This window comes from Phasianus colchicus, chromosome Z (genome assembly GCF_987193195.1).
Source record: "Phasianus colchicus chromosome Z, bPhaCol1.hap1.1, whole genome shotgun sequence".
NCBI classification, from domain to species: Eukaryota; Metazoa; Chordata; class Aves; order Galliformes; family Phasianidae; genus Phasianus; species Phasianus colchicus.
In genome coordinates this window covers 4452358-4476185 of record NC_143476.1, presented here as the reverse complement: position 1 = coordinate 4476185, position 23828 = coordinate 4452358, and the positions used below count along the sequence as shown (strand labels likewise).

At 48.8% G+C, this 23828-nt stretch overlaps 1 protein-coding gene across 1 annotated transcript; it reads right to left on the bottom strand.

The window, feature by feature from the left end:
• Positions 1-213: 213 nt before the first annotated feature.
• LOC149912272 (rho GTPase-activating protein 33-like) lies at positions 214-22591 on the bottom strand. Its single transcript, XM_090130962.1, has 4 exons — positions 22513-22591; positions 5126-5228; positions 4898-5030; positions 214-255 (listed from the first exon to the last, which is right to left on the bottom strand). The coding sequence occupies exons 1-4, from the start codon at positions 22589-22591 to the stop codon at positions 214-216; spliced, it is 357 nt and encodes a 118-aa protein (XP_089987088.1).
• Between the last annotated feature and the right edge of the window lie 1237 nt (positions 22592-23828).

Sequence of the window (23828 nt, the reverse complement as noted above, 5' to 3'; positions counted from 1 at the left end):
TACTTTGAAAAGATCTCACACTGATTGCATATTTTACTGTTCTTTTACACAAAACAGAAGGGGGGGGCAGCAGGTGCATGCAGCTGCATCAACACCCAGGCTGCTAAAGGAATGGAAAGACAGAAACATCAAATATCAATGCGTTATTCTAATGCAAGGAGGGAAGCTTTTTTCAATGTTACTTTTTATCATTTAAAATAAGCAGTTGGCACTCTAAGGAAAATCCTGGGCCCCAGGTTCTAGCAGTGTGGCAATCTGGCACGGACTCAGCCGTGACTGATCCAAACAGTCTGTTCCAGATTTTAACATCCCTTCTATGCATTCACAAGTTTTCTCTCTTGACTTCCCCTTACAGCCGTTAGATGCCAGCAAAACATCCCACAAACACTCCTTACCTCTGTGCACACAGGCACCCATCCAACCAGAGCCATCAGTCATTCCCAGCCATGCGCTCTTCCTCCAATCATGGTCAGCATCACACGGCCGTCACGCAGCTCACTTGACTCAGTTTTTCTCTTCTTTCTGGAGGTGTCCTTGCTTCTCAGCCTTACCTTCTCGTGATGTTTATCTCGCTCTGCAGCTCCTGCTCTGAATAGGCTTTCTTGGATTCCCGCATGACAGGCACAAAATGCAGCCACAGCCCCTGCCACCAAGGTCAGCTCTTCAGCACACATTACCTGAGGAGCACTTGGCAACTCCTGCAACCTGAGCAGTGCCAGGAAGACTGTTTCACTTCTGCTTCTCCTGGCTCAGAAATTCATTTTCCTACCTAGAAAATGGAAAAAGAAAAGAAAGAAAAAAAATCCTGACATAAAGCAGACACAATTGATACCATGGAATTCTGGAAGGCAAGGGATTTGCCCTCTGTGATGAGAAGTTGACTGCAAAGAACTAAGAAGAGCCATGAGCAGGTTGTGAACTTGTGGGTAAAATTAGGAAGTGCAGCAGTGCAGGGCTTCTGGAGGTGAGGGTCTGCTACAGCCGCCTGGAAAGAGAGCCTGTTGGTGGGAGCTGCTTACTGCAGGCAGCAGAAGCATCGCACTCACTGACTCTCATCCTGATGGGGGATTCCAGTCAGTCTGGGAAATCAGCATGGCTGGCTGCAAGCAATCTGACAGACTCCTGGAGTGCAGTGAGAATCACTCTGTGGTGCAGGCATTGGGCACAGCAAGCAGAAGGGAAGCATTGCTGGACATGGTGCACACCAGGGGTTACGACAGGAGGCGGTCAGGGCTGCAGTGACCATGCCCTCCTTGAGTTGGTGATCTCAAGGAATGCGGGCCTGGCAGGAAGCAAAGGCAGGAGCCTGAACTTCAGGAGAGCCAGCTGCAGGCTGTTCCAGGAATCCTTGGACGAGATCCTCTGGACAACTGTGTGTAGGGGCAAAGGGATGGAAAAGAGCTGCTCACTTTCTCAGAAGAAAACTTGCTCAGGTTGCACGCTGAGCTGCAGGAGAGGAAGGGGAGGAGGTGCCAGCACGGCTCTGCACGATGCTCTGCCACACTGGGCAGCTTGATCATGGCTCAGCAGTGGGATCCGACGTGGAGAAGGGGAGAAGGAAATCAAGGATGGGAGGGAGCCATCAAACACAGTCGGTGAGTGTCTGTGAAGTCTTGCAGACCCAGAGATTCCCAGGTTGTTTCTGCTTTCGTAGCATCTTTGTGCTGCAGGGTGAGCAAAAGGTTCTGCTGCTTGATTCTTCTGCAGGAGCCGCCTAAAAGGGAAATGGCCACTGAGCTGCAGACCAAGCAGTACTGCCTGACGTTGGCCAGGGGGAGCTTCTCCTGCCGCAGTGTGCTGATGACAGGTCTGGAGATGATCTGCACGGCCAGCTCGTAGATGGGAGCCAGGAAAGGACATGATGGGAGGAGAGAGAGAGGCGTTAAGGAGCAGCCAAGGCATCAAAATGCATCAGAAAGCCCTGAAAAGCGTCAGAAAGCCACAGCCAGGAAGCTTGGGAGTATCATGAGCAGCATCCAGGATGCGAGAGATTATTTGCTACCATGCCAAATGGTAGCAGAGCTCCCCCTGCAGACATCCCAAAGCCAGACAAAACAGGAACAAACGCGCAGCTGTGCTGCACGCACCCCACGGCCACAGCATTGCAAGCTGAGGTGCCTTGCTGTGTGCTGCATTCATCCCAGTCCGTGTGAATGAAGACTCTGGAGGCAGTCAAGGCGTTGATTGAGCACGAGTGTGCTTTTATTATTATATAAAGGACAGGAGGGTGTGAGAGGTCCACGGTGACTTAGGGACTCATCCTGTCTTGTCATGGAGAGAGTGGCTCAGAGCTCTCAGTGCTGCTGTCCGGTGCCTGGGACTGGAGGCCTGATTGAAAGTCCTCCTGCAAGAGGCTCTGCTCCTCTTCACTGACACTGACCTGCTCCTGCATGGAGGTGCTGCTGTCGGGGCACTCACAGTGCTCTTGGGATGGGCTGCACTGCAGACACAATGGGTGACAGACCACACTTGTGACTGTGGTGTCTGGGAGGCTCAGGTCACCAACTTCAGCAGAGCCAGGTGTAATGAGAGCATGGACTTCGATGAGCTCCTTCTCTCCATTAATGTTGTTCGATGGAAGGCTGCTGTTGGAACTGCAGCAATTTGTGCTTCCTAAGAGCTCTCCACTGATGGAAGCACAGAGAGCATCCTCGCTGCTTGCCCTGGATCTTATGGGTTGGCAAGGGCTTGATTCACCTAGAAAGGATACACAGGGATTAGTGTCAAACTTTCACAAGCTGAATTACGACAGTGGTTCTTGATCAGGGGTGAACTGAAGATGCTAGGCAGGGGCTGGAATGCCAGAAGGAGATACAAGTGCACTGCAAGCTTGAATTTGACGTTCCTGAAAAGCAGGGATTTGGAAGCTGCATTTGCACCCTTACCTGCCAGGACTACCACTGCTGTTTCTGAGGGCTGCCTGGCATTGCGCTGCAGTTGGCGTTTGCTGCCAGAGGATGGCTTTCTGAGGCTGAAGCAGCAACACCAACTGCTAGCTGGCGATTCCTCATTCTTGCTGGGTGAATTTTGCCTGGAGAGAGAAAACAGCCAATGCTGTGAGTCGTGCGTGGTGCAGGGTGAGGGAAGAGCTGCACTTAGCTCTTGGCAGCAGTTGCTTGTTCCTAGCAATGCCTGGTTTCTGCAGAAAAACAGAAAAACCCACCCAAACAATGATGCTAGGTGCTGGAAAAGAAAGTCCTCTTTACCTGTCAGATGGAAAGTCGATGACGGTGTGGAATTTGCCCTGCCCAGCTGCAGGGCTTTCTTCCACTTCAATGTCGTGGCTGCTCTCTGTCACAGGGGGAGAGCTGCTGTGGCCTCGCCTCTGTGCCTGTGCCTCCTCCAGGCTGAGCAGCTTTGTGGCAGCAGAAGAGACCCCCACAGACTTGGGCCCTGGGAGAGAATTGTGCCCTGTCAGGGAAAACCACAGGTAAGAGCGAGGATCAGAAAGCAGCAGCACCGCCACCACAGTTCTGGGGGAGGTGCTGTATTTTTCTCAGGCTTGCTTATCCGAGCCACTGGAAGAAGAGGAGCTCAAAATAACCATGTGGGCAGAAGTCTGTTTATGGCAAAGGACACGGTCATCATTAAGAGCAGCTTACTGTATCAAAATAGGCAAGGAAAAACCCAAGGAAATGGGGGCAGGGAACTGAGAAAGCTTCGCTGCCACACTTGCATCAATCTTCTCCTGCGTGCAAACATAATAATGACAGTTTCCTCCTTGTGAAGTTTGGGCTTGGACATTCTCAGCATCCAGCAACAGGATGCCATACCCTAATGGAAGCCCGGAGGTCTGCTGTCCCCTTGATGGTAAAAGAGTATCTCAAAGGTCCCGGAGAAGGCCTGCATTTGGTCAAGGTGTCAGGTCAAGATCAAGCTAATGGAGGAAGACACTCACCTGCTGCATCTGCGATGTCTGCTCTGGATTTGGAGCAGAAGAGGACGTCTGTGTGGTTGATGAGAAATTCCACCACATCCGACTGCGTCTGCAGCTCCATACAGGCAGCTCTTCCGCTGGCGCAGGCAGACTCGTTCTGCTCTGATCTGTAGAAAAGGCAGATTTTAGAAGTCATTTCTCCAAGACCGTTTCCCCGAGTCTGAATTGTTGCAGCCAAAAGCTGTCAGCTGAGGCTCTGGAGACTTCCGCAGTGGGCAATCAGTGATGCCACTGCAGAAATTCCCCTGGATGATCAAGGACACGTCAGTCCCATCTCAACAAGACTGCAGAAATTGTCACCTAGACATTGTGCCCGTGGGGATGGAGAACAGCCCAGGCTCCTGCTCTTCTGTCAGCCACAGATTTTACAGGAGAAGAGCACATTTGATGGAGAAAAAGGGAGGACTGTTTTTTTTTTACTGGAGAACAGATGTAAGTGTTGTGTTGAAACAGAACCAGAAGTTTACCTTAAGAGGTTTGGAGCCCACACAATGGCTAGGTTCTTGGCATGCATGTTTGTGATGGTGGAGCTCCCAGCCAGACACGCCAAGTGTCTCATCAGATACTCCAGAGTCCTGGAAAACAAGAGAGGCAAACGTTCAGCACTAACGAGCATGCCGTGCTGCAATTCAGAAAGACAAAGGCTGGAACCGCATCGTTGCCCTCTGCAATGCAGCAGGGCTGAGCTCAGCAGGCTGAGGGCAGCACTGACCTGTAGTGAGGAGCGGGCAGCTGCTGGATGACGTCCTGCATTCTGAGCAGCCGCTCCTCCTCTGTAGCGGCACCAACAGCATCCTGGAGTAGTGCAGAAAGGGAGCGAGACACCAATCAGGCTAGTACACCACTGCGAGTAAACCTCGTGGGGCTGACAGCAAAAGGGCCTCCGAGCTGGGGCACTGCTGCAGCCATCTGCCAAGAGGCCCAGGAAGAGGGAAATGAAAGACGTGGCCTTGTGCTTACCGAGAACTTGCCGTACAGCTGGTGGGTGAGCAGAGGGTTCGGGAGCTCCCTGAAGTACATCTTGCAGAGGGAGCTCACGCTGTGAATGTCACGGACGGTGAGCTCAGGAATCTGCTCCGACTCAAATTCCTGCCTGGAGAGAGGGACGCAAACCCGGTTGAGCGAGAGGAAGGCAAGCCCAAAGCCACACCAGATGCACTCAGGCTGTGTCAGTCGCAGCACTCTTACCGCAGTCTCTGGATGTTGGACGTGACGCCGGACAGGCGGTATATCCCCTGCACCACGCCGTGCTGCTCAATGAACTCAGCGCAGCTCTGGAGGACCTGGGGGACTGAAGAACACGTGCCAGCCGTCAGTGGAGCTCCCGATTCAATCGTGCTGCAGGCTGTGCTCCCGGGAATCACATCCCATCCACTAAGCCCAGCAAGGCTTGGCTGAAGCAAATACAGATGTGCTTGTCTCTTAGGAGCATCCGCCTCACTTTATCCTTCAGCCATCAACTCCCATTACACGTGTCTCCACGGCTATCAGCCTGCCCCCTGCTAGATATGAGCTCCCTTTCATCTTCTTTAGATGCCCAGCAGAGGAAGATCTCAGGAATGGGCAGCTCCTTACCATCACGACCGGAGTGGAGAAGATGCTCTCCCAGGTCACCGCCAAACACCCTTTCCTTCTCCACCTCCCGCTCGGTCGGTTTCTTTGGGCGGGCCTTCACCAAGGAACGAAGGAAGGTGAGGATCTTGCTGCGTTTCTTGGGCACTGCACAACAAAAGGAAGAAACCAGGTCATTTCAGGTCTGGCTCTGTTGGACGAGGCCGAGCACAGCACATTCTACAGAGCACGTCAGAACGGGAAGAACATTACCAACCAGTACATACAAAAAGGGATTTTCCCCGTCTCTGGAGGAGCCCAAGGCCAGGCTGGATGGGGCCCTGGGCAGCCTGGTCTAGTCTCAAATTAAATGTGGGGGCTGGGAGACCATCCTGAGGCAGGAGGGTTGGAGCATGATGATCCCTGAGGTCCCTTCCATCCCTAGCCATTCTATGAAGATTCTATATTTTTGCCAAGTCCAATCATAAAATCAGGAGGATTGGGCCAAATCGCTGCCCCATGGTGTGCATGAAGGATCATCAACCCAGAGGACAATGTGGCATGGATAAAGGAGGTATTAAACATGGAACCACCCCAAAAAAGACTTCATTTTGCTTTCCCGCACCATCAAATGTAACATCCGTACCTGGCTTTGGCACAGAATTGATGAGTGCCTCAGGAATGATCTTATTAATGAGTTCCACACACTCCCCTGGGAAAAATCCAACCTGTAACAAGAAGAGAGGACAAATATTGCATGCAGCACTTCTCAGATCTGAACTGTTAAACCAAAAGCCACATAACATCCCTCGGAACGTGCTTGCCTGACGTTCCATAAGACTATCCAGCAGAAAATGGCCATAGTTCACAGCATAAAGCTCATAATTTTTCAACATTTGCAGCCAAAGGCAAGGTCCCCTGACACCGACACAGGGAAACTGTTTACGTCCTTTAGGCATCCTGTGCAGGCAGAGCAGCTCTAAGCTGAGATTCCTGCCTTTACTGAAGTTGCACTCTCCAGTCTGAAGCTTGTGCCTACCTGGAAGCCGAGCTTGCCTCTCCACCAGGGGGTCAGCTCCTTTGGTGGCATGTCGATGACAAACACGATGTCTCCCACCTGCAAGAGATTGCAACGTCAATCCCAACTTCAGCACGGCTGGGAGGAAAGCACAGCTCAAATGACTGCATTCTTCTGCACTGCCAAACATGGCCGAGCATGAGAGCACTTGCACCAGTGCAGCTCTGAAGGCATTTGCCACTGTAAAATTGAACAACAAGGAACGCCTTGAACTGCTTACCTCAAAGGAGAGTTCATCCGCTGCCTGGGCAACATGTCTCTTAACGACATGGGCAGCAGCAATAGCTGGAACATTCACAGGTGCCACCTCATGGTCCAGCAGGGGCTTCCCCTTGTTCTCAGCCTGAAACAGAGAGCACAGGCCACAGTGAGGAGCTGGGAACCAACAAGGAGGATTTCAAGGTGAGGAGCACATCTGCAGAGAAAGCTGCAGGAAATGCACTCGGTCCTTATCATGGGCACTTCAGAAGGAACTGCAAGTCTAATAACGGCTGTTTCTCTCCCTGGTGTGCAGCAGGCACACGCCAGGCAATGCAAAGATGCATCTCTCCCCACCCAGACTAATCAGCAATGGCACTGACGCAGACAGGTGGCCTTGTCCATTTTGCCCCCTCCTTTCCTGCGCTCTTTGTGCAGGAAGGCTGCCTGTTTCAGATGCTAGGAGACCGTGAAGAGGGAAACCAAAGCTACGGCTGCAGTTACAAGGTGCAAACAGTGCCACTGCAAGCACCAAGCAGCTCTCTTGAGCAGTCCAACCAACAGCGAGGCCAAACAGAGCAGAGAATGATTGTTGTTTCTGCAGCCATTTCAAGGGAAAAGTCAGTAGAGGACAAACCCCACAGCCGAGATGCCTCTGGTACTTTTATAAACTTGCCACACTTGCACTACTGTCTTGCCAAAGAGGAGCTCTCTTGGAAAGCAGGAGAGCACATCTGCAGCTCACTCTGCTGGCTGCAGTCAGGGAACAAAGACCAATCAGAGCTTCATACTCTACCTCTGTCCATGCCAGGTCAGGCCCACAGCTGATCTCGCTGCACGCCACAGCCATCAGCGTAGGTGTGACAAGCTGGAACTGAAAAGAAACACACTTTTATCTTCTCTGTTCACATCTCTGCTGTGCTTCCTACAGCTGTCGGGCACACTCACACAGCCCAAGCACGCCTGCTGGTGTCCCTGGTGATGCTGTGCAGCTCTGCACAAGCTGGGGCTGGGACTCTTTGCCTAAGGGATTGGTTTCCTGTAGACCAGCTGGTCACAGCACCACAGACAGCATCCTTCTGAGGGCTGAGCTGCAGAGCACGTGGAGAAAACCCACACGTGACCAGCGTCCCATCAAAGCTGGATGAGGCTGTGTTACTAAACACGGGGCGTCACGGGCTGCTAAAGCATGTGGGGGGACAAACCATGGCAGGTACCTGGCAAGAGATCAGAACGAGGGAGAGAAATCTCACGAATCCGCAGCCGTTCCTTGTCTCTTTGCTCTGATCTTCCACGAGCAAAAGCTGCAGCAGGGAAGCAGGCAGAGGGTGGAGAGAGGAGAGAGAAAGAGCAGGTCAGTTTGCTTCCATGGTTTAGCAAAGACTACGAGGGAAAAACCAAAATCTGCCCTCCCCCAACTTAAAAACTTAAGTTTTCAACTTAAAACCATTTCCCCTTGTTCTGCTGTTATCTACCCTTACAAAGAGTTGGTTCCCTCCTCTTTTTAGGCTCCCTTTAGGTACTGAAGGCTGCCATGAGGTCACCCCACAGCCTTCATTTCTCCAGGCTGAACAAGCCCAGCTCCCTCAGCCTGTCTTTGCAGGGGAGGTGCTCCTGTCCCCTGACCATCTCTGTGGCTCGCCTCTGGACCCTCTCCAACAGCTCCCTGTCTTTCTGGACACTGTAGTGCAGCTGGGGCCTCACAAGAGCAGAGCAGGGGGGGACGATCTCCTCCCTGTCCCTCATGGCCACCCCTCTGCTGATGGAGATAATGTGATCCTATGAGCTCCGCCAGCCAGCAGTTCTCAGCACTCACTGTCCCCCCGTCTCTCCCACACTGTCTCAGCTTACCTACAAGGTGCTGCACAGGACGGTGTGAAGACAAAGGGACGCAGTCGGTGCACAAGTGCAACAAGCGAGCTGCTCAGTCAGAGCTCCAGCGCTCCAATGAAGGGACGCAGCACGCACTGCTCCTCCCCTCATTCTAGCCCTTATGACATCACTGAGGGCCACCAGGCTGCTCCACCACGACGGACAGGGTGGGGAGGCAAGACCAGTCACAAGGGCAGAAGATTCCAACAGCCCAGCCCAACGTTCTGGAATCAGGGGCTGCTTGGAATTCTACCCCAGCCAAATCCTGGAGAAGCTGGCACGGGGTCGTCATGACCAAAGCGCAGGACCTGGCGCTTGCTCTTGTTGAGCCTCGCACAACTGGCCTCAGTGCATCCCTCTGGAGGGCCTTCCTGCCCTCAGCCAGATGGACGCTTCCTCCCAGCAGCGTACCTTGCAGTGCTGGGCCCATGTCAAATCCACACTAGGGTGGGTTTTGTTACATTCAAGGGCATGTTGCAGCACCCATCTATTTCACCTGGAAGGAAATAAAGCAGGAGATGGGAGAAACACAGAACTGCTGCCAGACTGCTTTATCCCTTTCTCAGCCCAACTTCCCTTGCCTCATCCCCTACCCCAACTCCTGGATGATGCCCACGGGCTGATAGTTGGATCTCAAATCCATAGGACTCCTTTCACAGGGCTCCATCAAAAAGGCTGTCTCACTTGTTCCGTACACTCACACTGACCCAGCAGTGGTATCACAGTCACTTAACACACACACAACAACCAAACCCCGAGCATGCACATCCCTTCCTGCGTGACTGCAGCCCACAGCTCCCCTTCACACCTCCGTGGATCTCTGGTGTTTTACACTGATGCAGCCTCGCTGCAGCTCCGTGGCTGTCACACAAGGCCTGCAGGACCTCTTTCTCTGCAAACCCCGTCTGCAGGCATTGGTTCACGAGGTTCACCTCCTGCCCTCCTGAGCAAAACCAAGCACTAAGAACAAGAGCAAAGCACACTGGACTCGACCTGGCTGGATCCCCAACCCTCAGTCCTGTCAGACGGACCCTGGTGTGGAGACTCATCCCCAAAGCCTGGCTGGACATCAGCACAGGCATCATTCTTCAAACGCCCCATCCAAGCAGCAAGGCATCAAAGCGTTGGCACAGCTGAAACAGAAATGCTGTGTGAGTTTCCTGTTAGCACTGAGCAGGAACAAATCTACCGCTGAGCAGCAGGATGTGAGACAAGCAGCAGAAGACACCCAACCTGCAGAACCAGCTCGTTTGGGGTCGGTCCAGATGTTTGTCTGCTCCCTTCCCTGGCCCAGGCCAAGCTTGTGAGCTGCTCCTCCTTTGTGCAGGGGGAAATGGTGCAGATGCCATGTGGTGGCTATGCACAGCATGCCTTGGACTTGCTTTTCCTCTCTCCATCTGCCATTAGCAAACAGCATCTCCAGCCTCCAGAGATCACTGAGTCCAACCCCTGCACAACAGTGAAAAAAAAGATATGACAAGGGGTACTTAAAGCACAGCATCTGTAATCAGATCAGACTCCTGCACTGTGAAGACTTCCATGAGTATTCCTGCAGAGTGCATCACTTAGTCTCTCTTTAGCCTTGTGTTCATGGTTTTCTTGTAAGAGCTTGTCTAAACACTGCCTATAATCGTGGTTATGCTGGAAGCATTTGGATTTATTGATCCTTACTGTGATTTCAATAACAAATGCAGATGTTTTTTTGTTAGGGACAGCTTTCAATTTCTCAACTGAAATTTCAATATTGCATTAGGTGTTGACAACCACGGGGCTGCAGTACAGAGAATTACAGGAAGATTAATTTCTCCATCTCCATGCTCCTAGACATTTATGATTACAGTGATGTAGTTATAGACAAAGTTGCAAGATACCAAAGCTAGAATAACCTCTTGGTGCAGCAGGATGTCTGGAGCCCAAGAGCAGAGTCTCAGTGTTCCAAAGCCTTGAAGAGGTGCACCGTATGTGCTGGGGCTGATGACACAGACACTGGAGCAAGGCCAGTGTGATGTTAGAAACTTGACCAGCAGCTGATCTGTTGTCAGCCATTTCTGGACACAAACGGGATCTGGTCGACTTAGGACATGACCTTTGGGCTGGAGAGCAACTCCCCGAGGAATCACACAGCCACTGCAGACCGTTGGCAAGAACCCCATACCAAAACAGCTCATCTGCAATCAGTTTTTAATCTGTGCAGCAGTGATTGGAACAGGCGCACGCTCTCTGCAATTGCAGGAATGTTCACAAGTGGAATGGACATCACCTGTGTGCTCCAGCTCTTCTGTGTGCATGCTAGGAGCAGTGATCCCCCTGCACCCAGGGCTGCAAAAAAGTCCTGTGGGCTTTCTAACCTGCCAGCCAGCAGCCCAGGCTGCCCAGAGCCACATCCAGCCTGGCCTTGGATGCCTGCAGGGATGGGGCATCCACAGCCTCCCTGGGCAACCTGTTCCAGTGCCTCACCACCCTCTGGCTGAAAAACTTCCTCCTCACATCCAACCTAAACCTCAGCACCCCCCCGTCTCAGTTTAAAGCCACTCCCCACTTGTCCCATCACTGTCCACCCTCCAAAACAAAACACCTCGGCTGTTCAACACTGAAAGTGCAAAATAACCCACAGCTCTTACTTCCACTGTATGCATTTAATTCCAAACTTAAGGTCACAGGTTAATTACTCATGTGATCCTTCCTGACAGAAGAACTACTCGTAGTGATGTGTAGGAGTAAGGAACAGTTTGAAAAGGTCATGGACATATTAGAACTTGCAGCATTTATCTTAATAGATGCCTACATTGCAAAGCATTTTGTAAAACACACGTTACAAATACTGTGCATTGGATTACACTATATCAAACTCTAAGTAACAATACAGGTTGCTTTTAAATCTACACTTACATGTTTTCTTCTAACTCCTTTTTTTTTTTTTTAAATGGTGAGTGTACCATTAATTCAAGACAAGAATTTTGTTTGTAAGTCGATCTCTATAACTGTTCTTGGCATCATTCTGTAGGATGAACTAGATACATGGAATTTGGCACTGGCTCCCCAGGGCAGTGGTTTGGCACTGAGCTGACAAAGGCCAAAGAGCATTTGCACAATGCTCTCAGACACAGGGCTTGACCCATAGGAGGTCCGGTGTGGAACCAGGAGGTGGAATACATGATCCTCGAGGTCCCTTCCAAATACAGATATTCCATGATCCTCTAATACTGTTATTCCCAAGTCCTGTACGCAGTGCTCAGGTGCTTAACTGAAAGGTTCCATGAAACAGTGAGGTATCTATGTCCCTTTACCACTCAGTTATTCAATTTGCCACATGGATCTTTTATCCAGTCACATTAAAAAAACATTCAAAGTATTTCCTTCAGTCTTCCATTCTGATAGAGCTTTCTGGAGCAAATAAGGAGTTGCAACTCAGAATGTCCACACCTCCCTTCCTGCACCCTGCATACTTTTTTCATTGTACTGTGATTACGTACCATTCTATTGTCACCCTCATTCTGTCATTATCTAGGCAGTTTACTGCCATTAAATTTTCCAGCAACAGATGCCCACAAGTACAGCCAGCCTGGAAATATTTTGATTACTTATCTTGGTCCTGATGTCCTTCTACAAGCTGGAACATTTCTCCATCTCAGCAGAAGAGGGCAGGAGGGGTCCAAGGTGAGGGCACACTCTCCTCTTTATCTGGCACTCAAAGAGAAAGAGAAAATGAAAACCAGATGTGTTTCCCTGCCCATGGCAAACACCAGCCTTTCCATCCTTACAGTCCTTCCTGACATCAGCAGCAACTGAAACAACATCCAACTCACCTTTGCCATGTCTGGCAGAGGTTGCAGCTCTTTCTATTGCATCCCTCTAGCTGTCAAGTCAAGAGCTCCTGTGTCACACAAGGAAAAGCAACCTTTTACCTGCTTTGCCATGCTCATGGCAGCAGCAATGCAGATGCCAGCAGCTGATGCCCACAAGGACAGCCAGCCTGGACTCATTTTCATTACATATCTTTGTCCTGATGTCCTTCTAGAGGCTTGGACATTTCTCCCTCTGAGCAGCAGAGGGCAGGAGAGTTCCAAGGTGAGGGCACACTCTCCCCCGTTTATCAGGCACTCAAAGAGAAAGAGAAAATGAAAACCAGATGTGTTTCCGTGCCCATGGCAAACACCAGCCTTTCCATCCTTACAGTCCTCCTGACATCAGCAGCAACTGAAAGAACATCCCACTCACCTTTGCCATGTCTGGCAGAGGTTGCAGCTCTTTCTATTGCATCCCTCTAGCGGTCAAGTCAAGAGCTCCTGTGTCACACAAGGAAAAGCAACCTTTTACCTGCTTTGCCATGCTCATGGCAGCAGCAATGCAGATGCCAGCAGCTGATGCCCACAAGGACAGCCAGCCTGGACTTATTTTCATTACATATCTTTGTCCTGATGTCCTTCTACAAGCTGGAACATTTCTCCCTCTGAGCAGCAGAGGGCAGGAGAGTTCCAAGGTGAGGGCACAGTCTCCCCTGTTTATCTGGCACTCAAAGAGAAAGAGAAGATGAAAACCAGATGTGTTTCCCTGCCCATGGCAAACACCAGCCTTTCCATCCTTACAGTCCTTCCTGACATCAGCAGCAACTGAAACAACATCCAACTCACCTTTGCCATGTCTGGCAGAGGTTGCAGCTCTTTCTATTGCATCCCTCTAGCTTTCAAGTCAAGAGCTCCTGTGTCACACAAGGAAAAGCAATCTTTTACCTGCTTTGCCATGCTCATGGCAGCAGCAATGCAGATGCCAGCAGCTGATGCGCACAAGGACAGCCAGCCTGGACTTATTTTCATTACATATCTTTGTCCTGATGTCCTTCTAGAAGCTGGAACATTTCTCCATCTCAGCAGCAGAGGGCAGGAGGGGTCCAAGGTGAGGGCACACTCTCCCCTGTTTATCTGGCACACAAAGAGAAAGAGAAGATGAAAACCAGATGTGTTTCCCTGCCCATGGCAAACACCAGCCTTTCCATCCTTACAGTCCTCCTGACATCAGCACTAATTCAAACAACATCCTAGCACCTTTGCCATGTCTGGCAGGGGTTGCAGCTCTTTCTATTGCATCCCTCTACCTTTCAAGTCAAGAGCTCCTGTGTCACACAAGGAAAAGCAATCTTTTACCTGCTTTGCCATGCTCATGGCAGCAGCAATGCAGATGCCAGCAGCTGATGCGCACAAGGAGAGCCAGCCTGGACTTATTTTCACTACATATCTTTGTCCTGATGTCCTTCTAGAAGCTGGAACATTTCTCCATCTCAGCAAAAGAGGGCAGGAGGGGTCCAAGGTGAGGGCACACTCTCCCCTGTTTATCTGGCACACAAAGAGAAAGAGAAAATGAAAACCAGATGTGTTTCCCTGCCCATGGCAAACACCAGCCTTTCCATCTTACAGTCCTTACTGCCATCAGCAGCAACTGAAACAACATCCCACTCACCTTTGCCATGTCTGGCAGAGGTTGCAGCTGTTTCTATTACATCCCTCTAGCTGTCAATTCAAGAGCTCCTGTGTCACACAAGGAAAAGCAATCTGTTACCTGCTGTGCCATGCTCATGGCAGCAGCAATGCAGATGCCAGCAGCTGATGCCCACAAGGACAGCCAGCCTGGACTTATTTTCATTACATATCTTTGTCCTGATGTCCTTCTAGAAGCTGGAACATTTCTCCATCTCAGCAGAAGAGGGCAGGAGGGGTCCAAGCTGAGGGCACACACTCCTCTTTTTCTGGCACACAAAGAGAAAGAGAGAATGAAAACCAGATGTCTATCCCTGCCCATGGCAAACACCAGCCTTTCCATCCTTACAGTCCTTCCTGACATCAGCACTAATTGAAACAACATCCCACTCACCTTTGCCATGTCTGGCAGAGGTTGCAGCTCTTTCTGTAACGTCCCTCTAGCTGTCAAGTCAAGAGCTCCTGTGTCAGTCAAGGAAAAGCAATCTTTTACCTGCTTTGCCATGCTCATGGCAGCAGCAATGAAAAAGCCAGCAGCTGATGCCCACAAGGAAAGCCAGCCTGGACATATTTTCATTACATATCTTTGTCCTGATGTCCTTCTAGAAGCTGGAACATTTCTCCATCTCAGCAGAGGAGGGCAGGAGAGTTCCAAGGTGAGGGCACACTCTCCCCTGTTTATCTGGCACTCAAAGAGAAAGAGAAAATGAAAACCAGATGTGTTTCCCTGCCCATGGCAAACACCAGCCTTTCCATCCTTACAGTCCTTCCTGCCATCAGCACTAATTGAAACAACATCCCACTCACCTTTGCCATGTCTGGCAGAGGTTGCAGCTCTTTCTATTGCATCCCTCTAGCTGTCAAGTCAAGAGCTCCTGTGTCACACAAGGAAAAGCAATCTTTTACCTGCACTGCCATGATCATGGCAGCAGCAATGCAGATGCCAGCAGGTGATGCCCACAAGGACAGCCAGCCTGGACTTATTTTCATTACATATCTTTCTCCTTATGTCCTTCTAGAAGCTGGAACATTTCTCCATCTCAGCAGAAGAGGGCAGGAGGGGTCCAAGGTGAGGGCACACTCTCCCCTGTTTATCTGGCACAAAAAGAGAAAGAGAAAATGAAAACCAGATGTGTTTCCCTGCCCATGGCAAACACCAACCTTTCCATCCTTACAGTCCTTCCTGACATCAGCAGCAACAGAAACAACATCCCACTCACCTTTGCCATGTCTGGCAGAGGTTGCAGCTCTTTCTATTGCATCCCTCTAGCTTTCAAGTCAAGAGCTCCTGTGTCACACAAGGAAAAGCAATCTTTTACCTGCTGTGCCATGCTCATGGCAGCAGCAATGCAGATGCCAGCAGCTGATGCCCACAAGGACAGCCAGCCTGGACTTATGTTCATTACATATCTTTCTCCTGATGTCCTTCTAGAAGCTGGAACATTTCTCCCTCTGAGCAGCAGAGGGCAGGAGAGTTCCAAGTTGCAGGCACACTCTCCTCTTTTTCTGCCACACAAAGAGAAAATGAAAACCAGATGTGTTTCCCAGCCCATGGCAAACACCAGACTTTCCATCCTTACAGTCCTCCTGACATCAGCAGCAACTGAAACAACATCCCACTCCCCTTTGCCATGTCTGGCAGTTTGCAGCTCTTTCTATTGCATCCCTCTAGCTTTCAAGTCAAGAGCTCCTGTGTCACACAAGGAAAAGCAATCTTTTACCTGCTGTGCCATCCTCATGGCAGCAGCAATGCAGATGCCAGCAGCTGATGCCCACAAGGATAGCCAGCCTGGACTTATTTTCATTACATATCTTTGTCCTGATGTCCTTCTAGAAGCTGGAACATTTCTCCATCTCAGCAGAAGAGGGCAGGAGGAGTCCAAGGTGAGGGCACACTCTCCCCTGTTTATCTTGCACTCAAAGAGAAAGAGAAAATGAAAACCAGATGTGTTTCCCTGCCCATGGCAAACACCAGCCTTTCCATCCTTACAGTCCTTCCTGACATCAGGACTAATTGAAACAACATCCCACTCACCTTTACCATGTCTGGCAGAGGTTGCAGCTCTTTCTATTTCATCCCTCTACCTTTCAAGTCAAGAGAACCTGTGTCACACAAGGAAAAGCAATCTTTTACCTGCTGTGCCATGCTCATGGCAGCAGCAATACAGATGCCAGCAGCTGATGTTCACAAGGACAGCCAGCCTGGACTTATTTTCATTACATATCTTTCTCCTGATGTCCTTCAAGAAGCTGGAGCATTTCTCCCTCTGAGCAGCAGAGGGCAGGAGAGTTCCACAGTGATGGAACACTCTCCTCTATTTATCTAGCACTGAAAGATTAATACAAAATGAAAACCAGATGTGTTTCCCTGCCCTTTCCATCCTTACAGTCCTTCCTGAGATCAGCACTAATTGAAACAACATCCCACTCACCTTTGCCATGTCTGGCAGAGGTTGCAGCTCTTTCTATTGCATCCCTCTAGCTTTCAAGTCAAGAGCTCCTGTGTCACACAAGGAAAAGCAATCTTTTACCTGCTTTGCCATGCTCATGGCAGCAGCAATGCAGATGCCAGCAGCTGATGCGCACAAGGACAGCCAGCCTGGACTTATTTTCATTACATATCTTTATCCTGATGTCCTTCTAGAAGCTTGGACATTTCTCCCTCTGTGCAAAAGAGGGCAGGAGGGTTCCAAGGTGAGGGCACACTCTCCTCTTTTTCTGGCACTCAAAGACAAAGAGAAAATGAAAACAAGACGTGTTTCCCTGCACATGGCAAACACCAGACTTTCCATCCTTACAGTACTCCTGACATCAGCAGCAACTGAAACAACATCCCACTCACCTTTGCCATGTCCGGCAGAGGTTGCAGCTCTATCTATTGCATCCCTCTAGCTTTCAAGTCAAGAGCTCCTGTGTCACACAAGGAAAAGCAATCTTTTACCTGCTTTGCCATGCTCATGGCAGCAGCAATGCAGATGCCAGCAGCTGATGCCCACAAGGACAACCAGCCTGGACTTATTTTCATTACATATCTTTCTCCTGATGTCCTTCCAGAAGCTGGAACATTTCTGCATCTCAGAAGAAGAGGGCAGGAGGGGTCCAAGGTGAGGGCACACTCTCCTCTTTTTCTGGCAATGAGAGACAAAGAGAGCATCAAAACCAGATGTGTTTCCCTGCCCATGGCAAACACCAGCCTTTCCATCCTTACAGTCCTTCCTGACATCAGCACTAATTGAAACAACATCCCACTCACCTTTGCCATGTCTGGCAGAGATTGCAGCACTTTCTATTGCATCCTTATTGATTTCAAGTCAACAGAACCTGTGTCATACAAGGAAAAGCAATCTTTTACCTGCTGTGCCTTGCTCATGGCAGCAGCAATACAGATGCCAGCAGCTGATGCACACAAGGACAGCCAGCCTGGACTTATGTTCATTTCATATCTTTGTCCTGATGTCCTTCTAGAAGGTTGAACACTTCTCCATCTCAGCTGCAATCATCAAAAAGGGTCCAAGTTTAGGGCACACTCTCCTCATGGCCTCTTCTACTCAAACACAAAGGGATCATGAAAACAGAAGTGTTTCTTTGCCCATGGAGACACTAGCCTTTCCATCCTGACAGTCCTTCCTACAATCACCTGGAATTGAAACAACATCCCCCACATCTCTTTTTTGAACTTATTCATGCATGAATAATAATAATGAGAATTTTTCTGTAAATCTTATTTCTGTATGGCAATGATCAGATAACTGGAGCTTTTTTCTCTAAAACTATCCAGGAAATTTGCATTGCTTATCTATGTACGCAAAATGTTTTTGCCATTCATCTCAAATATCAATACATCTGGCCAAATAATATAGAAAATATTATTTACAGACATTTTTGGACATAGATTACTTCTGGTCAAGTGGGAAAGAATCCCTAAGCTGCAATCATGAAATTCTTTTATCACTTTCTCTGATTTAGCCAGTGTTACTAAAAGGGAAATAAGACACAGGCTTTTGATAGCAGCTGCCAATTTAAGAACGATTATAACTTGTATTATTCTTGGCTAAGATCAAAGTCCTGCATTTCAGGATTATCTCCAGCTCATCAAGTATAATTAACAGTTTTGGATAGCCACATTATTGTATAGCAATATTGTCTTCCTGCAAGAATTGTTTTGACACGTGCCACAGGTTGTTAATAGATTGCCTGATTACCATTTATTTTTTTTATTGGCTTATGATGACTACAGAAAATTATACAGCAGCACCATAAAAACTTTAAATCCTATCCCATGTATCTGCATTCATACGAAAATCATATTGGAAAGCATTGCTGAAACTAAGATTACAAAATAAAGCAGAGGACAATTTCAGTGAAAGCCTCCAGGTTTTACAGCTCTGCCCATTTCAAACCCCTGAAGACATCCACGGGTTTCCTGCTGTGGGACACAGGCACTCACCTGCAGCTCAGCACTGCCTGCTCATGCCTGCGCACACCTTCAGGCTGGAACCAAGGAAATCCTCAGCAAAGACATCAGCACACTTTTGTTATGATGACTTTCATAAAGAAGCATCAAATATTTCTTCACGAGAAATACTGCAAGTCCCTTTGACACTAGCCCTTATTTTAAATGTTTAGATTTGTGCTTCATTCAGGCGTGCTGTCACTCCCAAAAAGATTTTTATTCCTTTTCATTCTGAGGAACACAGTGATTTCTGCCTTGTTTACTGACTGTAGGCACAGCAATACTCCTGCACCTTCAGGGAAACAGCAAATCCATCTCCTTCACACCCTGATTCTATCAAGCTCATTCACCTTACAAGGTATTTATTGCAGGCAGCTCTTCCAAAAATGGAGATTAACAGAACCTGCAACCCAGGAAACCTCAGTAAGCCAGTACTTTTCATCTCCTGAAGGTGTAGGTAGGCACAGAGCTGGAACATCTTTTCCAGAGCTGTGTGATGCTGTCTCACCTATGTTCCTTTACTGTTGATTCAATTTCACTTCTTATCTAACCTGGTTGCATCCCAGCATTTCTGGTGCCAAAAATAAACTGAAAGCTTTCATCACTAGTTAAAAGGAAACTGCAATAGGAAAAGCAATTTTTCTGATTTCTCTGTTGATCAAAGATGCTTCATGCAAGCCTGATGCGGTAGAAACAATATCAGCTTTAGAATGACAGTCATTAGAGCAGAATCCTTTCACTGATGAAATCCCACAGTCCTGATTCATACAACACTGACACTGGAGGACACAGTAGTTTAGATGAGAGCGCATTAAAAATGACTAAGTTAAGGTCTCAGCAAAGAGTGACAAGTATGAAAAAAAGAGGTTGCAGAAACTGCTTCAGTTTGGCACTCTGGCATAAAGTATGACAACACACAACCTGCCTGTGCAGTTCCAGAAGCAGAAGAAAGCCGTCAACCAAGACTTGTTCTCATCTGCTCTGAAAGTCCACTGGGACAAGGCCACTTTTCTCTGACGTGCTTCCAGAAGTATCACTTCTGAGCACTGTGCCAGGGAGTTACAAGATACTGTTTGTGTGTACAGAGGAGAAAAAGACGTCTGTCTGGAAACAGACTTGGTGAAGGAGAAGCAGCATTTTCCAGAGTACTTCAGAAAGAACTGAGCACTGCCCCAAGAGCTTCAGAGCGGCAGGCTGTCACAGTGTGCCAACCAGCTCAGCTGTGAGTTGGCACTGAAGCTGCACCACAGGGAGAACAAAGCCCCCTGTGCACCCTTGGAGAGCCAAGGGTTGGAGATTCATGAACCTTGAGCTCCTTTCCAACCCGGGCCATGCTGTGATTCTGGGATTCTCACCTTTGCCTCATCTGGCAGAGGGAGGCAGCTCTTTCTCTTGTCTCCCTATGGCTGTCAGGTCACCAGGGCCAGTGTCACACAGGGAACTGCAAACACTGTGTGTGCTGTGCCCTGCCCATGGCAGCACAGAGGCAGCTGCCAGCAGCTGATGCCCACAAGGACAGCCAGCCTGGACTTCCTTTGATTCCTTCCCTTTGGATCAGCGTCCTTCAGGAAGGCGGAACATCTCTCCAGCTGAGCAGCAGAGGACAGCAGGGCTTCGTTGTCTGGGCATGTTCTCTTCTGGCCCTCTGGCCCTCACAGACACAGGAGGAGGACACAGAGGCTGCTGTAACACAGCCAGCCCTGCCTCTCAGGTCAGCTCTCAGGCCATCCTCTCTCCCCTCAGCAGCAGCTCACTGTTCTGCACTCCTCTGGCCTGGGCTGGCAGAGGTGTGCAGCAGTTCTGCTGATCTCCCAGTGCTGGCCATGTCTGCAGTGCCTGTGTGAAAGACACAGGAAGCTGCCAGCATTGCACTGCTCTGCTGTGCCCCTGCCATCACCGAGTTTGCTGTCAGCAGCTGCTGCTACACGTCCATTCAGGCACAGGCCTTTCCTTCCTGGCCCTCTTTCCCCCCCTCTCTCCTCTGCTCTCTCTCGTGCTCCCCTTTGGCCTGGGCTGGCTGAGCAGTGCAGGCCTTGTTGTTGCTCCCTGGGCCAACTACGTCACGGTTCCCCGTGACTCTGCCAGCTGCTCTGACACAGCGACTGCGTCCTCAGTGTGGATTCCAGAATGCGACAGACGTCCAGAGAAGACTTCCAGGGCTGATTGGAACATGCTGCCATCAAGAACTGCCATGGCTCAGGCCCCCTGGGAATCTGCTCACAGCGAAAGCTGCTGTCACTCTGTGTGGGCACAGCCTTGTCTGTGTAGGCCTGCTCACACTGCAGCCCCTGTCTGCACCAGAACCGTGCCGATCCACCTTCTCTTGGCCTCCTTGCCTGCATGGAAAAGGGCAGCTTGGGCTGAAGTCCCTCAACTTTCAGATGGCCGAGTGAAGTCTCTGAGCCCTGGTGACCCACTCAGCTCTTCAGCCTGCTGACCTGCTCTGCTGGGGCTGTCTTAAAAGGCAGAGGGCACGTTATCCTAATGTCCCCACATCCATCCCTCTTAGCATACTGTAGGCCAGTTCCTAAAAGGACACCTGCACAATCTCTCTGAATGTTAATCAACACGTAGTTGGTCTGTGCACTGCAGAAATTGCACCTAGGTTTTCAGTGGTGATTAGCTATGTGTTTAGTCAGAGGTGCAATGATTCTAATGGTGAGAGAAAGACATTCCCAGTTGTCACCAGGTGGAACACACTTCAGACTGGAATCCTCAAGCAGACTGCAGTCAAGCTTTCTTAATTACTCGTTGTTGTTATCAATTCAGACGCATCTCTTAATTCCTGCTTGAATGAACATTCTGTAATAATCTGCTGAGACAGTGCAAGGCTTGACAATGAGACTATAGTTTTTGAAAGCAGCACTTTTTACTTCCTTTACAAGTTCTTATCTGAATGCTAAATACAACATCAATTCACTTCTCACTGGGTTGAATGTTTTAAATATTTGGTAAACATAATGGTTCTAGTTCTGACATTTAATATGAAAATATTAAAATTCCTTGTAAGTACTTTTTTGTTAGAATGCCAGATGCTAAAGGGATGAAGTGGCACAAGAAAGCAAAATATCTCTGCTGATGGCAGGAAGGACTGTAAGGATGGAAAGGCTGCTGTTTGCCATGGGCAGGGAAACACATCTGGTTTTCTTGTTCCCTTTGTCTTTGAGTGCCAGAAAAACAGAGGAGAGTGTGCCCTCACCTTGGACCCCTCCTGCCCTCTTCTGCTGAGATGGAGAAATTTCCAAGCTTCTAGAAGGACATCAGGACAAAGATATGTAATGAAAATAAGTCCAGGCTGGCTGTCCTTGTGGGCATCAGCTGCTGGCATCTGCATTGCTGCTGCCATGAGCATGGCACAGCAGGTAAAAGATTGCTTTTCCTTGTGTGACACAGGAGCTCTTGACTTGAAAGCTAGAGGGATGCAATAGAAAGAGCTGCAACCTCTGCCAGACATGGCAAAGGTGAGTGGGGTGTTGTTTCAGTTGCTGCTGATGTCAGGAAGGACTGTAAGGATGGAAAGGCTGGTGTTTGCCATGGGCTGGGAAACACATCTTGTTTTCATGTTCTCTGTCTTTGTGTGCCAGAAAAAGAGGAGAGTGTGCCCTCACCTTGGAACTCTCCTGCCCTCTTCTGCTGAGATGGAGAAATGTTCCAGCTTCTAGAAGGACATCAGGACAAAGATATGTAATGAAAATAATTCCAGGCTGGCTGTCCTTGAGGGCATCAGCTGCTGGCATCTGTGGGCATCAGGAAGGATGGAAAGGCAGGTGTTTGCCATGGGCAGGGGAACACATCTGGTTTTTCTCTTCTCTTTGTCTTTGAGTGCCAGAGTCCAGGAGGATTCCTGTTTCCATGGACTATCATCAAATTGTCTTTCACTTTGGTGATCACACATTCCTCTGGACCCTGAGGATCTACCTGACAATTTGCCCATAGTTCAAACTAGACAAACACAGATTGAAGAATCTCTCAGTTTTCAGCAGGTCCTCATCAGGTGGAACTTTGGTCCTCTCCTCCCGGCTGCATGACATCTCTGGAATATTACCAGAAAGTGAAAACCCAAGTAAGTTGTGGATGCCCCACTCCTTTATGCATTCAAGGCCAGGCTGGATTTGGCTCTGGGCAGCCTGGTCTAGTGGTTGGCTGCCCTTCACAGAGCAGGGGGTTGAAACTAGATGATCATTGTGGTCCTTTTCAACGCAGGCCATTTTGTGATTCTATGATTTAATCAGAATGTAACTGCTGTAGTATCTCCTCATAGGATGCCAAAAATCAGTCAGCAAGTCCGGCAGTACTCCAGAATAAACACTGCAAATACACTGCAGTTCATTTAATCCAGCCAATTATTCAGTGCACTCTTTTTCTAGCCAGGCTACTTGGTCCTCTACAGCTTCTGGTCTTCTGAAAAACATCAGTGTTTTGTTATCCATTTGGAAGCTCAGTGTTACGTCCTGTGACCTCTCTAGATTTCTCCATGAGAATATGTAGAAATCTGTAAAGCTCTGATGTCCCTCAGTTCACTACACAAAATTTAAGGGCAATGCCAAATTCCGTATATCTAGTTCATCCTGCAGAATGATTCCATTTTTTTATCTCAGTGAAAAGTATAGCAGTCAGAACAGGACTGGATTTTTGTTCCAGCGCAGACCAAATTTCCTGCCTACCTTCAAGAAAAGCTCATCGTGTGTAGCTACAGTTACTTAAAGATGCAGCTCCTCTGTTAAAATGCACAGAGAGAATGTTCTCTAACCTTGACGTGAGATATTTACTGATCTTGTAGCATGAGTGACCTCCTGATTCTTCACGCCTGACAATTTTTAAATAATGAGAAATAAAAACACATATTTTTCAAAACAGGTATAGAGATTGACTTACAAAAAAATGTTTATCTTGAATCAATCATACACTCACCATTGCAATAATAATAAAAAAAAAAAAAAAAGAAAGAAAAAAAGCCACATTCTTACAGTGGCATTTTACAGTATTGTAATTCTGTTGTGTGAAATCAGGGTTCTCTCATCGTGAAATAGTGACCAAGTTCTCGTTTCATATCTAAACATACAAATGCTAAAGGCAGCAGTGCTGTTCAAGAGTACATTACCAGCTCAAACACTGCTTTGGCTGTAAAACTGAAGGTAGTAACAAATTTTATCAAGGAGTTAGAAGAAAACATGTAAGTGTAGATTTAAAGGCAACCTGTATTGTTACTTAGAGTTTGATATAGTGTAATCCAATGCACAGTACTTGTAACGTGTGTTTTACAAAATG